At 34.9% G+C, this 21,248-nt stretch overlaps 1 protein-coding gene across 2 annotated transcripts; it reads right to left on the bottom strand.

The window, feature by feature from the left end:
• Positions 1–544: 544 nt before the first annotated feature.
• Positions 545–21,033, bottom strand: MIX23 (mitochondrial matrix import factor 23). Of its 2 annotated transcripts, XM_039843186.1 has the most exons (5): positions 20,879–21,033; positions 12,827–12,952; positions 7,924–8,070; positions 3,438–3,497; positions 545–842 (listed from the first exon to the last, which is right to left on the bottom strand). In XM_039843186.1, exons 1-5 carry the CDS (start codon positions 20,927–20,929, stop codon positions 792–794), a joined length of 435 nt encoding a protein of 144 aa, XP_039699120.1. In that variant the 5' UTR covers positions 20,930–21,033; the 3' UTR covers positions 545–791. The 2 variants fall into 2 exon arrangements, with proteins under 2 accessions (XP_039699120.1, XP_039699121.1); XM_039843187.1 differs by lacking the exon at positions 12,827–12,952 and having other exon boundaries at positions 20,879–20,944.
• Between the last annotated feature and the right edge of the window lie 215 nt (positions 21,034–21,248).

Consider the following 21,248-nt stretch of genomic DNA (forward strand, 5'->3'; position numbering starts at 1 on the left):
GCTGACTTCAGACGCCAATCTAGACAACTGGACTTTTGACCTACAAAACTGAAAAATAAACAAGTAAGCTGCTAAATTGTGGTAAGTTGTTAGGCAGCAATTGGAAACTAATATAATTATCCTAAACTAGAAAGTGCTTTTCTGCAATGACCAAATCTTGATATTAGTTTTTTCCTGACTCATTTGAATCCTATTGTGCAACCCCTCCTCTGCCTTTCTCTTTTCTGCATTTTACTGCTTTCCTTTTCATTGTCCATGGAAACACTGTCTAGGAAAAAAAATTTCACCTAAAATTAGTTTCTGCGTATGAAAACAAGAGTTTCCTTGGACAGTATCCAGCCCATAACACTGGTCTCTTACTTAAGAGCAATAATCTCGGACAAAGGGATAAAATCATCAGGGACTAAAAAAGGTCCATGTTCATGCCCATAAATGTGTAAATATAGAAAAAAGGTATAATACAAATAAAATCAGACTAAAATTGTGTTCAGATTCTCTTACAAGAACTTACTGTCTCAACTTAGAAAATAAGCAAATAAATATATACACTGAGTCAGAAAATTATTTTAATAGTTACAAAACATTTTTTTTTACAGAATCGGTATAAAATTGCAGTTGATTTCTCCATAATTATTAGAATTACTTATACTTGAGGTGGCTAAGTGAGGCTGAAATCAACAAAAGGTCTTGGACTGTTGGCTCAGAAATCATCTTAGGAAGCCCGCCTTGTTGATGTCTGTCATGCTTAGCTCTTATGAGATGACCCAGTCTTTTTTAAAAAAAACATCTTTTTATTCATTCTTTGGAGGCTTGAAGTGAATTCGGCAGCGTTCATTAAATACCTAAGATATTTAAATAGAAATAAGTCAATGAATTATCCTGTATAAATCAGGCCTGGAACTAAATTAAATTTGGCATGGTTCAAGTGGACATAATCGTTTTTGTCAAAAGTCAACAATTTTAGGAAACAGTTTCCTCACCAGTTCAAACTGAGTTACCAGGTGCTAAGAGCACAGAAAGCTTTGATCCATTTAAAAGATAATTTTAATATTTTAATAAAATTTAAATTATTCAAGGAAAAAACTCATCACAAGCAAGCTTATTTAGTAACTAACAAACATTTCAGTTCCATGCTCTGGACCTATTTAGACAGACAAAAATATCTACATAATTTTAAGATTAAACTTTTCCCTCTTTTTAAATAACATAAATCTTATTTAGATATCTGTTGTGGTTTTCTACATGAGTGCCTGATCCTTCTTATAAGTACTCTTGAAAGGAGACCAATCTTTTGCTAAATTATGTAAATTTATATAATTTTTTTTCTATTTATTGTGCCCCCTAAAAATCTAAACAAAAAACATGTCATAAATGTTTAAAAAATGTTCTATGACTGTCTGTTAATATGAGATTGTGTTAAAAAAAATTGATACAGCCTTCGATGGAATATAATGCAAGCATAAAAAAGGATAAGGAAGTTCTTAATGTTCTGATTTAAAAAGATCTCCAAGATCTATTAAGGGGAAAAAAACAGTGTGAACAGTGTGAATAGTACACTTCCATTAGTGTGACAAAGGGGGAAGTCTGTGTGTATACACACATAAAATTTAAAAAAGTGCAAATATCTGAAAGCATATATCAAAGGGAAAGAAAGTACCTGAAAGAGATGAGAAGTAGAATTTTTACTGTATGTCCTTTAATATTTTTTTAAAAGAAAAACCCTTTTAATCATGTGTCTAAAATTTTAGGTGTCCAAATTTTTTAAAAATATATAAAAGTCTAAAAGAATTTGGCATGGTTCAAGAGGACATAATCGAAAGAATTTTGATACCTTCATACCTCATTAACATAAGAAATAAATCATCTTTCAGGTTTAAAAAAAATTTTAGTCACTGTGGACTCTCATAAAATAAAAGCAAAATCTATATACTGAGCTTTGAAGGTACTAGTATTAATCAGTTTCTTAAGCTGGGTGGTAAATACATGAATGCTTGTTAACAATCTTTAAATTCTACATGTTACATAATCCTTGACATGTATCACACAATTAAAAGAAAACGTAGAAATTATATAGATTCTTTCTGGCCCTTTCATCTTTAGTTCATCTCATGTCAGTCCCCAGCCTGAGCTTCCTGACATTCCCAATGCTCAGACTAGGGGAGGCTTCAGATTAGTGGCCTTGATGTACTGGTTGGGATGATATACACAACTTGGCTGAGCTCTAAATCCTCTCCCTAAATGACTTCCTAACCACTTTTGCTGGCCTACTGCACCATAGCTATATTTTCTTTTTAGAACAAGTAGGGAATCTCATTTTCTGTGAAATGGACAGAGTGTATTTTCTTTAAAACTATTATCGAATCCAAAAATATGTCATTCTTTCCACTACAATACATTTTACATACATCAATCTCTGCAGTGGATTTCTCGAACCAGTTATTCACTGTACCCCTCTCCCATCCCATCCCAAATGTAAATATTATCTCTCCGGAGAATTTAAATGGACGAATATTGCCCAAATCTTTCCAGTAGCAAACACCTTATAACGTTGGTGTAAAGGACAGGACTAGGAAATCTTGGCAAAAGGATAGGATAAAGAAATGTGATAAAGAAAAGAAAATCAATTTGTATTTTGCAATTTATTCATGGCTCTGTATGATGGTACATTCTAGTTTTCAGTTCGGTTAACCTCTCTCTGGATTTAAACCCATTCTGTCAGTTATTTTCAAATGATAAAATAGAATTTTCAGTTTGTTCTTTCAGATTTAATAGATTTTGCCCTTTAAAAATCATTAAAGTTTTAGATAGGGTATATAGATATACCCTTTCAGAAAACTAAAGTTGGAATTTTGTGATTTTTGACTACATGTAAAGTCAGTCCCGGAGTCCTGGTCCCCCAATCTAATTCCTAATTAGAACCATGCAGGTGGTAATAAGCAGCATGTGAATCTAGAAGCCATAAAAAACCCTATTATCAGATAATAACAAAGCTATGTACAAAAAAGTTTCATGATCAAATGTTAGAAAACAAGCAACTGTGAAAGGTAGCTAATGATATGAACATTTATGAAAAGTAACTGGGCTCAGAAAGGCTACTTTTAACAAATAACCTCAGTGAAGACTCTCAGTTAACTAGAGTAAAAACCTCTAAATATCAAATATGACCATAATTAGTAATAGGAACCATACAAAATGTCTCCAACTCTGATACCATTATAGACCATACAATTCTACTATAATGAAAAGCTAATTTTTATAAGATGGCTCTATCTGGATGCAACCATATCTACCCCTCTCAAAAAGTTAAAATTCTCAGTTGCTTATAAATGAGGATTCTATTAACAGCCCCAGGCACTCATTACTCCCCCTCCCTTGGTTTCCCTTTGTTAATTCATTTTCCCTTCTACTTCTAAGAACAAATAAATAGTATTTTATACCTTCCAGCTCCTGTCATTTACCACTTCTTCGACATTTAGTTCTGACTGCATCCATTTCAACTGCAAGAAAGAAAAAACAAATTGAAGTTATGAAAATTTAAATAAAATAACTAAAATCAAACTTTATAATGTTTTCCCATCAAAACCAGCCCCTGCTTCTGCATTCTTTGTCAATGGTATTACCTAAGCTAGATTTCGGAACTTTCTTTGACATAGCCCATTCTCACCATAACTAATCAATTGTTAAGTCTTACAAAGCTGGTGGTTCTCAAGCTTTGCTGCATGTATAACAACCTTGAGAGCTTAAAAAAAAATGCGTAGGTAGTTCACAGAAGAAATAAAAATGGCCAATAAACATGTTTAAATGCATAATCTTACTCATGAATAAAGAAATGCAAATTGAGCCATTTGACAACAAAAAATTTTTAAACTAAGAAGTCTGATAGTCTGATAAACCTAATAATAGTGAGGATGAAGGAAAAGATACACTCACACACATTTTTAGTAGAATAAATTGTTGTAACCTGTATAAAGAGCAATTTGGTAAGATTTATCAAAAATGTAAATTCACATGTCCTTGAACTCAATAATTCCAGGTCTAGTTATTGACCCTAAAATACAGATTTGCAAATATAGTATAAATAAAAAGGAGGATGAAGAGGTGGCAATCTGATCTGGATTAAGAAAAAAGAATCAGGAAGAAAAACAGAGGGGAAGAAGAATATATAAGGCCCAAGTGATCATGAAAGGCATGATTTTCCACATCTTGAACATATAGCGCCAGAGGTCTGAGGCTAAAAATGCTGAAGTCTTTCTAATTTTCTTTATAATTGCCAACCTAATCATAAAAGTAACCAATTTCATTGCTAGGCCCAGATGGCAGGGCTCATCGTACTCTGTCACGTCTGGTCAGAGAGACTTGAAAGGTATAAAGCTAGCAATTCCAGGAAGAGGGCTTAAAAACGTTTGGGAAAATTAAGAGGAAAAACATGAGCTACAGGTTTAGCCAAGAGGTTAAAAACAGGATGATTTCCTCGGGCCAAGGTCAAGACTCAGGCCAGGAGATTGGGGACAAAATGCCAGGGTGCTAGACAAGATGTGAGCAACCATGAGTTGGGGACCCAGGCCAAAGAACCTGACCAACATGAATAGCTCAGGCAGGAGGTTTGAGAGATTTGCATGTTAACACTAATAAGACTGGAACTTGGTACTAATCCAATGGCTCCTTGTAAACTCCCTTCCTAGACTCAAGAACTGGTATCAGAGGGTAGGCAGGTACATAGGACTGAAACTGTGGAACAAGGGTAAGGTCTGCATTTCTGAGGACTGGTGCTGGACAGTTGAGCAGCAACAAGCCTGAAGAAGCCCATCTACTGACACTAAAGCAAATTCAGGTTCATATCTTAATCAGCTATAGACCAGAAATCATTAAAGCATCACTAGTCTGTCAAAGTCTGGACTGATGGCCAAAGAAGTAACTTCAAACAACATGTCACTAAGACAGTCTTCATAATTGCTCTCAAATATTTCAAGGGATGTCTTGCAGGAATGCGTTTAGACCTATCCTATATATCTCCAGAGGGAATATTAAGGAGGCAGATTTTCACAATATATGAGAAAACCTGTCAACCATTACAACTGTCCAAAAAGGAAATACACTACCACAGAAGATCATGAATCCTTCATCCTCTTAAGTAGTGGTTAAACAAATGGAGGAAACCAATGGTTGGGGGATGTTGTGAAAAAGATTAATGTAATAAATATGGAGTCCCAGAGACTCAAAAAGGAAAGGAAAGAAACTGCTACCTTGTATTAGCCAACATGCTACCTCTTACATATATTGTATCATTTAATCCTCACCAAAAAAGAAAACATAAGTTATTAAATATCAACTCCATTTTATAAACTGAAAATCGGAAGTTTCAGATCAATTAATTTGCAAGATTATAAAGCCATAAAGTGGTAAATGGCATTTATTTCCTTAGAGCAGTCTGCCTTTATAATCCATGTTTTTTCTGTACTTGAATACTGCACATATTACAGCCAACTTCTTATATAGTTTCAATGCCACCAATATAATGCTACCTTTGAGTTGACTGTTTTTGAGGCTCTGGGTCTTAAACGGGTAAACTTCCTCTCAAAGGCCACCAATAGGTGACAGTAGTTATTACAGTTCCAGCAAGGAATATGCTTTTTCTGAGTTAAGGATTCAGGTAAAGAACTGGGGACTTTTAGACTAGTGTTTCTGTACATAAATAAAATATGTTCATTAAAGTAATCACAAGTAAACTATCAGTCACAACTTAATGTAAAAACACTGACTAGATCAAGAGTTAGAAAATATGGGTTAAATTTCCACTTCTACCACTTACTAGCTTGTGACTCTGGGGGTGTCAGTATCTCTGAGCCTCAGCTTCCTCATACAGAAAATGAAGAGGTAGAACTGGAATATCTCCTAAGAGCTGCCTCTTTCTGATTCCAGCAAACTTGAAAATAAAAACAAGATTCAAGTTTCCTTATTTGCTTAAGTAGTTACTATTCACGGCTACCCTCTAGTCCTATACAATATCAGGCTAGAAAGTGACCTTTCCTAACTCACCGACTGGTTTCTAAAACTTGCAGTGGTCATCCTGGTGATTCTCTCTGGGCCCTAAAGGCATAGGACAGAACTGAGGGCAGACCAAACTGTGTAACATGACCACTCCCCAAACACTCACTGATTTTTGAACTTTGCTCTCCACTAACAAGAGTCAGTTTATTCTTTGTTTGACTTTATTTGCTAATAGTGATTTTTTGATTCGCATAAGAAAAAGCCTCTGTTGTTAGGAAATAATCAGTGTATGTAGGCCTAAAGGGGTACAATGTACCTGATATACTCTCAGAACGGTTCAGGGACAAAACTGTGTATGTGGGGAAAAGGTAGGGGATGCAGATAGGGAAAAAGGGAGGGTAAAACAGGGAGAAGGAAGGGTGAAAAGAATGAATTGCAAAGCAGGTGGAGCAAAATGTAAACAATAGGTGAAAACAGGTAAGGAGTTCATGGGAATTCTTTGTACTATTCTTGCAACTTTTCTGAAAGTTTAAAATTATATCAAAATAAATAGTTTCCGCTTAAGCAGCCCCCACCAAAAGACAACAATGCATTCCACATGATAAAATACAGTATATATATATTTCGACTGTTTTTTGACATGTCACATTTAAAGATTATAAAGAAAAAGTTCTGCTTTATTAACTATATATTAAATACTATATTTACATTATAGCTGACTTTGGAAAATAAAGCTTCCTCTAACATATTACCCAGTGGCTATTTGCTGTTTTCTTAACCCATTTCCCATTTGCCCTGAGAATACTCATCGGTGGCGCTTGCGGCTGCAACGTTTACCCTGAGATAACTTGAGGATTACAGTTATACCTTACCTCCAAAGTCTGCCACAAAATATCTCACTTTTATTATTATTTTTGCATCACTCTAATAATAGCAATGGTCTTTGGAAACAAATGACATAATTCTTTTTATAGCATTCTGCTTTTAGCAGTGACATTTCCATTTACAAAATATAGTAATTCTTGATAGCTGAAAATGTCAAATCCTAGAAAACGTAGCATTCCTACGCATGATGTTAACATCGTTCTGGAACAGCTGTCAGCCGAAGATTCATTTGATGAACCCGATTTATGTATATGTTTCTGTTACATTAGGATTAGAGACAAGTTGTTTAGAAATAACTCCAAGAACAGTTTTTATATTTTATTTTCACATTGAAAACCAGTCGGATTTGCTGCAGCCTCAAAGAGCTTGTTTATGTAAAATTAAATTAACAATGGCAGCAAGTTGAACTTATATTTTCTAAGTGGGAAATGGGTTAAAAGCAAAAGCTGCAAGGATGGGAGATGAAGCAGAAACAAAGGAGTGTCCAAAAGAGCCAAAGACCCACAGCAACTTCTCCACAGAAGGGAAATAAATTATGAGGTTCTAGTCTATCTGGTTATATTAAATTGTATTATTTTTTTATGGCTCAAGAGGGTAATATCCTGAAGTTAATTATCCGTATTATATTTCAGATTTCTACAGATAAAACCAGAGGTAATTACTTTCAAAATGTAAATATATTTTTAAAATGTTTCTTCTTAAGTCAAGCCTCAAAAATTAGCTATAGATGTGATTTCTTCAGGTATTCTGATGTGGTGTTGGTCTGTATGAATCCTTTTATCTTTAACAGAAGAATATATAAAGGAATGAAAATAAAATGTGATTACATGCTTCTTTCAGCTAAAGCTGTTATACTGTTCATTAATTTATCATTGGATATTCCCAAATACAAAATAAAGTCCACTAAAAATGAAGTTTTAATCTCTTGGTCATTTTTTTTAAAGTAATGACCATCCTTACTGTAAATTTTCCATATTAAAAACTGCCTTTATTTTTAAGGCTAAGTTTGGAAACACTATGACTCAGAAATGTCAACCTTATGCAACTTACCTTTGTCTGTTCTTTTCTAAGTTGTTTTAATAACGTTAAATCGTCCAAATTCTTTTCTCTTTCTTCTCGGAGGTGTTTTACTACTGATGAAGTCTGAGCTATACAATTTTTTATGACTCTGTCTCTACTGGCATGAGCCTCCATCAACTAAAAGAATAAAGGAATGAAAAGAGAAAAATCACACCAATTTATTACATTTTAGTATTTTTTAAAAAATTCTTATTTTTAGATTACAGAAATGTAATATTTACTAAAACCATTTTTCAAAATTAAATCTATGGAAAAAAAGGTTGTGCTAATCAGCTAAATCACCTAAAAACAGATCAAAGAAAACCAGTGGAAGGTATGAGGTTGGGGTTGTTTTCTTCCTCAGTATGCTCCCAGGGCTTCCTGCTCTTCTTCCTGCAGACCCTGCGCTGGGCTCATCACCTCAGTCTCCTTTTCCCTACATCTTCTCCTCTCATGATTCCATCCATGTGTTCCTCTACCCTACACCCGCCCTCACACACATGGGCCACTTTTTACTGCTATTCTTTCTCTTTTATTGTCCTTTCATGTTTTCTTCAGCCTTATATGGTCACCAAGCATGGGAAATTAAAAAGTGATGTAGAGAAAATCTTAATTACAATAAAGAAAACAAAGAATGTTGCATTTACAAGACAGAGCCCTTTTCAAGATTTTTAAGTTTAAAATTGTGTATGAAGTACAGATTATTGGTTCCATCAATTGTGTGTGTTGATTCAAAGTAAGGATATCTGACAGAGCAATTCCCCACTAACCTCATCTTAATGTGACAAATCCAATACAACTCACATCTATTTTCTGCCTTGATTCGTGGAGTATGATGGTCATGTTCTGAACACACTCCTACAATTATAGCCAAATTCTGATGATACCCCCCAAAATTTAGGGAACAAGAAAAGCAAAATACTAAAATAATATGCAATCACCACTGTAATTAACGGTACATAAATAACAGTGTTTTACTTCCAACTAGATTTAAGTGTTAACTTGCTTCATGTAATTATATCATTCTTTCTTCCCTCTGAAGAGAATAACCTAATGCTAGGTTAGTGAATGTTATAACTGGAATAACTTAATCATTACATATATTTATAAAAAATATAGGACTAACTTAACTATTCTATAAGCATTCTTCATAAGCTATTTGAAATACATCTCTTAAATGATCATGTTGGGATCCTGTGGTTGAGAACTACTAGTCTAATATATGCCAAGAAGGAATAGATCTTTGCATTTCTGGAGTTCAGTACTAAAAGTACATTAATTATAAATCATAGCCATGGGAAGAGAAGAAAATTAAACTGCCTAATAAACACTGATCCCACCTATAGTAAATTTCCCTAATATGTTAATTTTTTCATTTTAATGTTTAGGATTCATGGGGACAGATTCGCGGCTCATATTTCATTGGCGAATATGCTGCTTCTTTACTTATTTACTCCTTAAGGTATAATTATAAGAAATTAAAGGAGCCATTGAGGGTAGGGAACTACTTTCCCAAAACGCAATAAGAAGAAAAGAACCATCATCAGAGTTAAGAAACTCTCCTGGTTGCTGTGTAAGACTGGCTAAATAATTAGCATTCTTTTATAAAATTATGGATTATGAGAAAATAATCGCTAATATCCTTTCAACCTCTAAAATGTACAAGCAACATGACTCAAAACACTGCTTAGATATCAGATGCTATTTAATCACTTTGATATTGTGTCTAATTCTCCAGCAATTGGTGAAATAGCATTATCACCAACTAAAAGTCTATCAAGAGTCTCATTTATCTATCTGCATTTTAAAATGAAATTCAAATTTTGTACATTTTCCTTTCAGTCTCTCTCACCACAGAGTTTCCATCCTTGCTTGGGCTTCCTCCTTTCCTCTTTAACTTGGCCCCTTTCCTGTGGATACACTTTTAGCTGCACACCACACACCTACCCCTGCCTGCTTACTTCTCCTCAGATTAGCCCCACTGGGAATCCATTCGATGTGAACAGAAATTACTAGGCAAATCATCTTTGACTATGTATTATCTATTATTTTGATATTGGTATTAACGAACATCCTTCAATAAAGTTCAAAATTAAGAGCCGTGTGCACGAGGAATATGCACAGACTTCTATACATGTATGTCAAAGAAACGAGGACGCTTGATAATGAGTAATAGATTATGTGACATGAGCATATCAGAGAAAAATAGAGCACTAAACCAGGTGTAGCTCATTAGTATCAGATAATTGAGGATTTGATCTTACGAGAACTTTCTGATATATGAAGTGCTTATTAAAGCAACTGAGGTAAAATTTATTAAGAAACTCAGTAAGGTAAAAGGCAAAGCTTTTCATTAGAGGAGAAAAATCCTGAACAAGAAGCATGCCCTAACCACACTTCCTTTAATTTGGTGTAAGTAATTTTGAAATGAAGACATTGGGGTGAGGCAAGAGAATGGTTCAAAACTAGTCGAAAGCGGGTATATCGAGGACTTTCCAGTTTTATTTTACCAGAACTTTTAACTTTTTATTCTAAAATTTTCACATATATTTTAATCAATATTTTAAAACAATGCGTTTTGTCTTTAAGGGAAATATAATGCCAGCAGTTTTCTTATAGTTTTTTTTTTCCCCTGGTGTTTTTCTTTCTAGAACAAATGTTGATTCTAAATGAACTCTGAATTACATTCTAATTTCCCAGACATCATTTGTTTTTTTAGAATCCTGACAATGATCCTTGGTTTAACTATCATTAAAATCTAACAAAAACTATTAAATTTTTGCCATAGCATTTTTTATTTTGAATCTTCTTTTAGAACTTTTGACAAAAATGATATAAGGAGAAGCATATCATTTAAGTATACATTCCATAAATTCATCATATTAAAGAGATACCTTTAAGAATTACTTTAAATCAATCACTATGACACTAATAATAGTCTTGCATTTGTAAAACACTGTTCCAAGTTCAAATACTTTTTATTGCTCAGTATTGACTTTTGTTTATCTTGACAATAATAATGTAAAGCTAGAAAAATTTCATAGATTGAAGGTAATACACTCTAATAAAGGAATCTCACTAAAATTATTTTATTTTTACTAAGAGCAGACTTTTAATATTTCAAATTTCTAAAATGAGTGCTTCATAACTTTGCTGATGATCTCCTATATAGAAGCATTACGATTAGAGTGCAAATACTCCTTCATTAGCTATGAAAAGAAGGGTCAGGAACTAAAGTCAGTCAGGGGACTGTGAGCAGCTTAGATATTTCACAGAGTTCCAATTCTTAACTATGACAATATTTAAGGGAACTCAGTGGTACTTATTAGCACAAGAGCTCTGCTGCAGTCCCGATCCCTGGCACAAAACTACTTGATAAACAATCCTTTGCATGATGTTCATGTTGCTGGATCCCTCTAGAATATCAACAGACAGAGGAAAACCCAAACTTATACATAAGAATATCTAAAACAGAAAAGTTCCAAATTAAGTATGCAAGGCTATCCTGGTTCAACAAAGGAATAAAAAATAGTAGTAACAGCAACAACTATAATAATAGAAGCAGCAAGCATTTATACTATACGTAAAAGGTTTAGTGCAGTAAGCACTTTATATTAACACATTTAATCTTCTTAACAATCCTATCAATATTATTATACTATTTTACAAATAAGGAAGCTGAGACAGAGGTTATATAACATGTTCAAGGTCACCCACCTAGGAAGTAGCAGAGGTGGATTTATTCTGGATCTGGAATGTATGTTGTTAATCACTACAATATAAACCTCTAATAAAAAAGATCGGAAATAATGGAATAGATGATTGAGATTATAGGAGAAGTGAGGGGAAGATCACTAAAATGATCATAAATTTTTAGTTCTTTAGACAGAGCTACCCAAAGAAACTAAGTGAATTGTCAAACAACCTCATAATAAATTAGGACTTGGACCTATGATCCACTTCTAATACTGGATTCTACTCATTAAAGTCCACGACTCTACAATTTTCTCAAGCCACAGAAATTATCTGACTACTCAGTAAAGTGACATAATTTCATATAAAAGCAGAACAAAAATATCAGCAGTTAATACACTGAATTTAATTGATATGAATAAGCTTATCCAAAAATGATTTTTTTCATAATTGAGAAAAAGACTTTAGGTTTTAAGTAATACCTTTATAATACAATCTTAATAGTAATGTTGCAGTAGAGCCTAAAAAAGCAAATGCCATTTGAACTTTAGCTTCCAAGTTAATGAAAAGATATATTTAAACTATAAAAAATACTTAGCTACATCATTATTACCTTCTGCTTTTGGAAATTAAAGAGAAATAAAAAGAATCTTTAAGAGTCAATGAAAAAAATATATACTTGAGAAACCAAAGCCTCGGGAAAGAACAATATATCTGTGAATTTCCTTCTCTCTCAACTGCCAACTGCTTCTATTCCCCTTCCTGATGAGTGAGGGAAGAAAGAAGACACAGAAGGCGTTAAGCGTGAAGCGTTTTAATTCCTCTTCTATCAGCAGTCTGGCTTCTTAGGACTGATGCATTCAAGCTCTTGTTCCTGCTTCACTGTTCCACTTGACTGTTTTGCTCTCTTTTATTCTTTTGTGCACAAGGTTTCCTTATGTTAAAGGCTGCCCATGAGGGGCCAAAAGACAACCCACTCCCATTCCTTAGAACCATCTCTTCACGGACTTGTGTATAAGATGACACATTTCTTTAGTTTGTGGAAACTAGATCAAAACTTGCCCTCGGGTGTGGGCAAGAAAAAACATGAAGATGTCTTTTACTCACAGTTTAATCATACATATAACAACTAAGTTCTTATTTTGTCTGCAAAGAAAGGAATAAAGAAAGCACAAAAGAAAGACTCAAAATATACACTTACAGACTCATAAAGTTGTTTACAGGTTTGGCTGGCATCAATTTTCCCTGCAAAGGAAGCTGTTGGAACCGTAGTGTTTAATTCATGTACTATTCTGTCATCAATCGTCCTCATCACCTTGAGTAATTCCTATATATATTTAAAATAAAAGAATAATAACCTGAATGGAAGGTTAAGTGGTTAAAAAAGAAACATTTAAACCAAAAAATAAAGCTCTTGGATATTTTACAGCCCTGTAAGTCAGGAGTGGGGAACCCATGATTTTCCTGCAACCAAAGGAAAATCTTTATTATAAGAATTATGTAATAGTAATTCTAACAGTGGGCACCAGCTCTGTTTCCTTGGCTCAAATGTGATCTTTTTTTTTTTTAAATTAGTGTGTGTGTGTGTGTGTGTGTGTGTGTGTGTGTGTGTGTATTTCATGTATATACGCAGACAGTTTTCTCTCTTGGATCAAATGTGACTATCTGAAGGGTAAAGACAGTTTTTATTCATTTTTAAACCCCATTTTCTGGCACAGTGCTTAGCAAACAGTGTGTGCTTTTTCCATCTCCAAGATACAGAAAATAAAGAATTCTCCTGAACTTGATTACCACAATCCAGCATAACTGCTTGTTCCATTCCCTCTCTATCGTTCTAAAATGTGATGCTGGGTAGAAAACTTCTGGAAAGATATACAAGAAACTATCAGTAGTGGTTAACTTGCAGAAATTAATTATACTCTTTTACACTAAATTGATCTATACCCTTTTATGGTTTTAGTTTTTTACTATGGTTGTATATAATTTTTGTAATGAAAATAAGTAAAACAAAACCTGCTGCTACAGGAAGAATCGAATCTCTTCCTGCCTTCTTGGTAACCCTACCCCACACTTCCCAAAGATCTCCTCTCCCTGAAAAAGGCTCCAACTCTCAAAATCCCAACCAAAAGAAAAATAACAAAAGGAAAGGGGACTTAGACTCTAGTGAGTGAGCCTACACAGCATCGTCCCTTCTCCCCACATTTTAACTAGGGTACTTCTCATTTGTCGCCAGAGAAACAGCATCAGCTACATTCTATCTCCAGAAAACAAACTCTAGAAAAGGTGTAACCTTAGCAGTATACCTTCTTCTTTTTAAATTATTTCTTAAATTTGTTCTTCTCTCATAAACAAACATGATCTTTAAGAAATAATCAAGAAAATAGAATAGTAGACAGTCTTATTACTGAAAACATCCAATAAGTTCACATTTGATATTAACGTGTATTAAAAACAATTTAGTTTGATCCTCCAACTCCCTCAGCATAAAGTTCAATTCCTTTCCTTTGTCAAACTTAAATCCGTGACGAAAACCAACTCCTTCATTTCTTTCATCCATTTGTTAAAATAAAAACTTTTACTATGATTAAAGTAATACATATTTGTTTCAGAAAAATTAGAAAAAAATTTTAAAGAATATAAATATCATCCATAGTTAACCATTAGCAATATTTTAACACGTCCCTTTAGTTTTTCTACACATATCTATAAATATTTTTATAAAATTGAGGTACTTTGTAACATTTTAAAGTCCAGATTTTATGACATTATACCATGAGCATTTTGCTCTTGCTATTAAAAATGCTTCGAAGACATTTTTAATAGTTGTGTAAATATTCTATTCTGTGGAGGTACCACAACTTATTCTACCATTTCCCCATTAATGAACAGTTAAGTAGTTCTCAATTATAATAACCATTCTGGCCATTCAGACTGAAGTCTGCAGTCCAGAGTCTGTTATCAGTCTATTAATCTTTAATTAGTAATTTAATGACCTTCTATAGATTTCAATCGAGAAGTAAAACAGTTTGCAGAAGGCTCATAATTTCAACTAAAAAAAACACAGGCAAACATCAGGTCTAAAACCAACTTCACTAAATTATCCCCTCTTCTTGTATCTTTTCTACTTCTGTCCGTAGCATCCTCATTCTCTGTACACTGAAATTCTTAGGGGTTAATCTCAACATATTCACTAAGCAACTTTAAATCCTTTATGTACAGTGGAGGACATATAACAATGGTAAGTGGCAAATTCCAAACAAATGATGGCAGCACTATTTAGAGTCAAAAAATAGGTAATTAGCAGACAGAGACCAACCTTGCCAACTTTACCTCCTACAAATTGCCTATTTAAAAAAAGGCCTTCTTTAAAATTGACCTGATCTTGAGTTTAAGTTACACCTTTTAGATAAAGCTTTCCTTAGCTGATGGTCCTCAGCAACCTTTCTTCTTTAAACATATGCAGTAATTAGAGAGTCCCACAGAGTTTATTCATTTAACTCATTCTTCACTCCAAAAATATTCACTAATATCTAGTATGCATGAGGCAGCATTTTAAACACCAGGACTACAGTGGTGCATAAAACAGAAAAGCTCTTTGCTTTTGTAGATCAAAAATTTTGGAGGACACAGACAATAACCAAGTGCCCCAAAAAACAAGATTTCAGTACAGTAGTCCCTCCTTATCCATGGGACCATACATTCCGAGACCCACAGGTGATGCCTGAAACCATGGATAGTACTGAACCCAGTATAAACTATATATTTTTTCCTATACATACATACCTTTTTGGGAATTTTCCATTTAATATTTTTAGACTGCAGCTGACCATAGGTAACTGAAATTGCAAACACGGGGAGACTACTGTACTAAAAAGTACTACCAAAAAGAAAACTAAGGTAATGGAATGAAGAATGACTGGGTGGGGCTGAAGGGGTAACTTAGATCAAGAAAGGCCTCTCTGAGGACAAACTGAGCCGAGACCTGAATGATATGAATGAGCCAACTATAGGAACACTTGGGGAAATAAGTAAAAAATTATGAGGCAAGAACAAACTTTGGGGTGTCTGAAGAACTAAAAGAACGTAAGTGGGCTAAGAATGAATAAGGGAGAAAGTGGTATGAGGTGAGGTCAGAGCAGACCATAAAATGAAGGACGATAGAGACCATGAAAACTAAGAATTCTATTCTAAAGGCAACAAAGTTTTAGGTAAGAGAATGATATAAACAGGATTAATTTTTTTAAAAGATAACTTCAGCTGCTATGTGGAGAATAGACTCTAAAGGGTAGAATAGAAACAGCTGACCATTTAGCAGACTACTGTGGTCATCTAGGCAAGAGATAAAGACAGTTTGATTAAAAGGTAGCAGTACAGTTAGGGAGAGGAAGCTGGATTCAGGATATATTTTGAAAATAGAACTGACAGGAATTGCTGATGAATTGCCAGTGCGGGGTGACAAAGAAAATAGGATAACTTTTAAGTTAGAGGCCTTAGCAACTGAATGGATGCTGTGCTCTTAATTGATGGTGGGGAAGAGATTGAGGGAAGAAAAGATCTGGAAGGAAGGGGCAGATCAAGAGTTCTATTCTTATAGGGTGTTTGTTGATATTTAGGATTACTGTTAATTATGTGTGATACTGGTATTGTTTAAAATTATAATCGTTTAGGAATATAGACTGAAATATTTCTAGAAAAAAAGATATTTGGGATATGCTTCAAAATAATCTGGTTAGGATGAGGTCAGTGGTAGGAATATGGAGATGAAACGAGAGTTGCCATGAATTTTTGGAACTAAGGAATAGGTACATGGAGATTCATGGTACCATCTGCCTTTTTGTGTATGTTTGAAATTTTTTAAGATAAAAAAGTTTTGTTTTTTTTTTTAAGTTCTGGTTTGGACATGTTAAGTTTGAGATGCCTATTAGATATCTGAGTAGAAAGTTCAATATATCAGTCTGACACGGAGCAGGGCTAGAGTTATATTAACAAACTGATGTTATTTAAAGCCATGGTATTAGAAGAGATCACTGAGAGAGACTATAGGAGTGACTAGGGGCCATTGAATGATAAAGAAGGAACTCTGGAATCTAAAACTACAAGAGAAAGACTGATGTAATAGAAGTCGGATGAAGAGAGGTTTCAAGGAGGGGAATGGTCAACTATGTTGAATGTTACTAGGAGTTAAGAAAGATGAACAGAAATTAACTTTTAGACTGAGCAGAATGGAAATCATGGGTGACCCGCACAAAAGTCATTTAAATACAGTGTTTAATAGACTGAAAAGTTAATGTGGCTTAAGTACAGATTATAGAGAAAACAAGGTGTAAAATGAGGCCCAGCCATTATTGGTCACATTACAGGATTTTAGTCTTTCTCCTGCGAGCAATGGACAGCCAATGAAGTGTTTCATTGGTTTAAGCACACTGGGGCTTTATGATCAGATTCATGTTCTAAAATTATTGCTTAGGTTAAAGTGTTGAAGTGTGATAAATGGACAGTAGAGGAACAAGAATAGATGCAAAGAGATACCATTTAGGAGACTAATGTAGCAATCCAGGTGAAAGATTATCTAGCTCAATATTCTCCAGGGTTTGTATTTACTCTGAACTTCAACCAATTTTGAGTTTGATCAGTAGCTATATAGAAAAACTGCCCTCCAATAAAACAATTTGAACATTCTGTTAAGTTCCTTATACAGCAATGGGAATTCGTCTGCATTTAACAGGTGTTAAATCAATCAATTTCACAGTCTTATCAATGGAACCTACAAATGTGGATTATCAAATATATCGATTCTTCTCTGTGTGCTAGAGAATTATCAATAAATGATCTAGAGCCTGGCTGTCATAGGGTAGACACTAGCCACAAGAGGGATTGCATGCCATGCTGTCGTTTAAACCTAGTCATATACGACTAAAATTAAGATGCCTGTACATAGTATTATGGAGATGAGATTGAGGGGGGGGATATATTAGAGAAAGGAATGACTAAAAACAGGAAGACCAATGACAAAGCAGGCTGCAAAAATGACAAAGCTTGAACAAAGACTGTGGCACAAGTGATGATCTTTCTAAAGCACCTATTTGACCTTCTCACCCTCTGCTTGAAGAAACGACTCCCTAATCTCACACAATCTGGTTCCAACCTTTTGTGTATAATGTGCCCCTGAGCAAATCCTGAATTCCAGCAATACTGACTGGCTATTTCCCCACAAAACATAAAAATTTCTGCCTTACATACTATTTTTTTCCCTATCTGAAATATCCGTGATTCTGCCCAACTCAATTATCATCTCTTGATTTCTCTCTGAACCGTTATTTTATTCATAGTCTCAATATTTTCTATATGTTTTATACCTTTACTTACATTGCTTCTTGTTTGATACCCAGTCCACTGGGTACTCCCAAGTGCCTGGTACCTAGCAGTATCTGCTATGGACTAAATTATGCCCTCCCAAATTCCTATGTATTTGAAGATAGGGTCTTGAATGAGTTAATGAAGGTTAAATGAGGTTATACAGGTAGGGCCCTAATCCCACAGAACTGGTGTCCTTGTAAGAAGAGAAACTGAGATTTCTTTCCCTCTACATGCAAAAAGAGGCCATGTGAGGACAGTGAGAAGGCCGCAATCTGCAAGCCAAGAGAGAGGCTCACCAGAAACCAACCTGACAAGACCTTGGTTTTGGATATCTAGCTTCCGGAACTGTGAAAAAATAAATTTCTGTTGTTTAAGCCACCCAATCTGTTGTACTTCTTATGACGGCCCTAGCAGACTAATACCATATCCAATAATCCTTGCTGAATGTTAAAATGGAATTCTAGACATTCAATTTTAAATATCCTTTTCTGGATTTTACTTCATTTTGGAAATAGGATATTTTCCAGGAGTGCTAAGTCCAATTTTTATAATAGAAAAATAACCCTTAAAGCATGAACCTATATGGAAAAAAATCAGAATACTAGTTGCCAAAGGGGAGAAAGAGGAAGGATGGGGCAGGGATTGACTGGGAAGGGACATGAGGAAACTTTCAGAGATAATGGTATTATTCTCTACGTTGATGGAGGTTTGCACTATAGGTTATGTAAATGTCAGAACTCATTGGACAGTATTTCACTAATGCAAATTTTTTCAGAAAGTAAACAAACATTGAATTCTAGCTGATATACATAGTGAAAGGCATGTTTAGAAGTGAAGTATATGGATATTTGCAACTTACTTTGACATGCATCAAAAAAATAAAAAGGTAGATTGATGAAAAGAAAGCTGGAAATGTGACACAGTAAAATCACTGATTACAGAATCTACATGGTGGGTATATGAGTGTTCGCTGTACAATTCTTTCAACTTATCTGTTGTGTTGGAACATTTTCATAAAGTTCTAAAAAAGATACACCTAATCTTTATAATTAAAAAAAAAATTACTTCTTGTTTCTCTTCCACAGTATTCAGTGCAGTGCTTTTCATGTTTAGGGTACTTAAACTGAAAATGTAATAGTTTCATAGCTTTAAAATATTTAAACTTTGCTCAATAATTTGTGAGTATGCTAGTTAACCATGTTTTACAATTTTACTAAGTTCATCTAAACTTAAATGTTATACTAAAATTTTACAAGTTTACAGCACCTTCATTTATGTTCTTGTGTGCCTGAGGCAGTAGAGGCAAATGTTATTCTCATTTACAATGAGGTTAAATGATGTGCCAAGGCCAGCTCTGAAAAACCAGATCTTCTGACTTTTAACCCAGGATATTTCCATTATAAACTACACATTTGGAAAAGTCCTAGAGAAAGAATCTAAAAACTTCCCAAATGTTTCACTAATGAGACTTATTTTATGATCTTTTTACTTACATTCTCTGTGAATGACCTTCCAAATAAAAAATCAGTGTTCTTTAAGCGCAGCTGGATGTTTAATAGCAAAAAGACCCTTTGAAATTTAGTTTTAGAGCTTCAAATTATTATAAAGATGACAGCAATTTTAAATGTTGCTTAACATAATCTTATTTTAGATTCAAAATACCCCAAAGCTGTTAAAGGCAGAAGCAATACTAGAACCCAGAATACCTAACTCCCTAACCTTTCCCATAAACCTTAAAGTTATCATTGCTCAATTATTTGAGTTTATTAACTCAAGTTAAATCATAGTACTAATGTGACAAGACTAAGGCCACAAATGGGCCAGTAAACCTATAACAGTCCACGTACTTAAGAATTCAACAGTCTTTTTTATTGTATTTGAGATTCTTACAAGTATTTGCATTTCGGGGGCACTTTGGTCACATTTGAAGTCAGCTGCAGTGCTGAGCTAATCTGAGAAGCTGCTGAAGTAGTAAAGAAAGTGCAAATAATGATCCCACATAAAAAAAGACCCCACATAGACTTCTTCCATCAAATGATGTTTGTCAAAGAATTCAGTCTGTTGAGGTTATCTTCAAGAATACCACTCCCTACAAAAGGCCTCAAAGTACAAAGCTTACTACAAATAGGTAAATGACACATGAAATGAGTTTTCAATCTCTTTAGTTAAAAATAATTTGTAAGGTCATGATTTATAAATTTTTAAACTCGTTATCTACAGAGCAGCACATGTATGCCTACGTTGGAGAGATAACTTCCATATCAACTTGATCAAAATTCAGACCCCTGTCCTTTAATTCGTGGGTTAATATTTAACCCTAGACTCTGGTATTTGAATATATATAAAAGATACAGCCTTAAATGTTACATTTTCTCTAATGCTTAGGGAGGCAGCAGCAACAGAGCAGGTACTAGAATTACCCCTCCAAGGCTGCAAACGTTCTGCCCCATCAAAACAGTAAAACTTGTACCAAGCTGTTTTATTTTATCAAGTAAATAAACTTTCCTTCACTTTCTTCTCTCCTATAAATGCTCAACTGAAAATAGGCGGGGAATGGTAGACGCTAGGAAGTGAGTTCCCAGGATGGCTAAAAGGTTTTTACAACCCCTACCCGCCGGGTCCGAGCTCAGTTTTACCAACGTACAACCACCAGGAGTTTCCCGTGCGGTTAATTAAGGCCTGGGTAGCGCAGAGAGAACCATTACCCCCACGCATGCTGCCTGGCTCCCTAAGGCCAAGCCCCGCGCCCCCCATGACCTCCAATGGCTCTAAAAAGGAGCCTTGAGTTGCCTTCTTCTTCCACAACTTGTCCGCACTGCTTCCTAGGCCAGAGGAAGGAAGAGGGTCCGGGGACAAATAGAAAGACACGTCTGCCACATGAGGAAAACCCCATCACCTGGAACTCGGCGAACTCCTCACAGTTCACACCGCCACTGGGCGCCGCCATATTGGACAAACGCGAGGCCCCCGCCGCGAGCCAATCACCGCGGAGCAAAGGCGCCCGCGGCGCCGCCTGATAAAAAATATTTCCAGGGAAATCGCGAGAAAGCTCAACACAGGCATGTCTTTTCCCTGGTCCTGGAGCACTTCGAAACCTCTGTCTCAGCTGTACTTTTCACTCCTACTCCTTTGTCCTCCTGTAACTGACCCATTTACATAGGTCGAAGAATGTCAGAGCTTGAAGGGATCGTTTCACTCGACTCCCATCTTCATATAAAAAGAAAAACTATTTTCTGGTTGCCCAAGCTGGTCATTCGAGAAGGAAA

Source organism: Pteropus medius, unplaced genomic scaffold (genome assembly GCF_902729225.1).
Source record: "Pteropus medius unplaced genomic scaffold, Ma_sr-lr_union100, whole genome shotgun sequence".
Lineage (NCBI taxonomy): Eukaryota > Metazoa > Chordata > Mammalia > Chiroptera > Pteropodidae > Pteropus > Pteropus medius.

Coding starts and splice junctions, on each gene's coding strand:
- MIX23 (XM_039843186.1), bottom strand. CDS start 20,929: ATGGCGGCGCCCAGTGGCGGTGTGAACTGTGAGGAGTTCGCCGAGTTC. Junction 8,071..12,826: donor GTAAACAACTTTATGAGTCT/GTAAGTGTATAT, acceptor TTATTCTTTTAG/TTGATGGAGGCTCATGCCAG. Junction 843..3,437: donor TAAATGACAGGAGCTGGAAG/GTATAAAATACT, acceptor TAAATATCTTAG/GTATTTAATGAACGCTGCCG.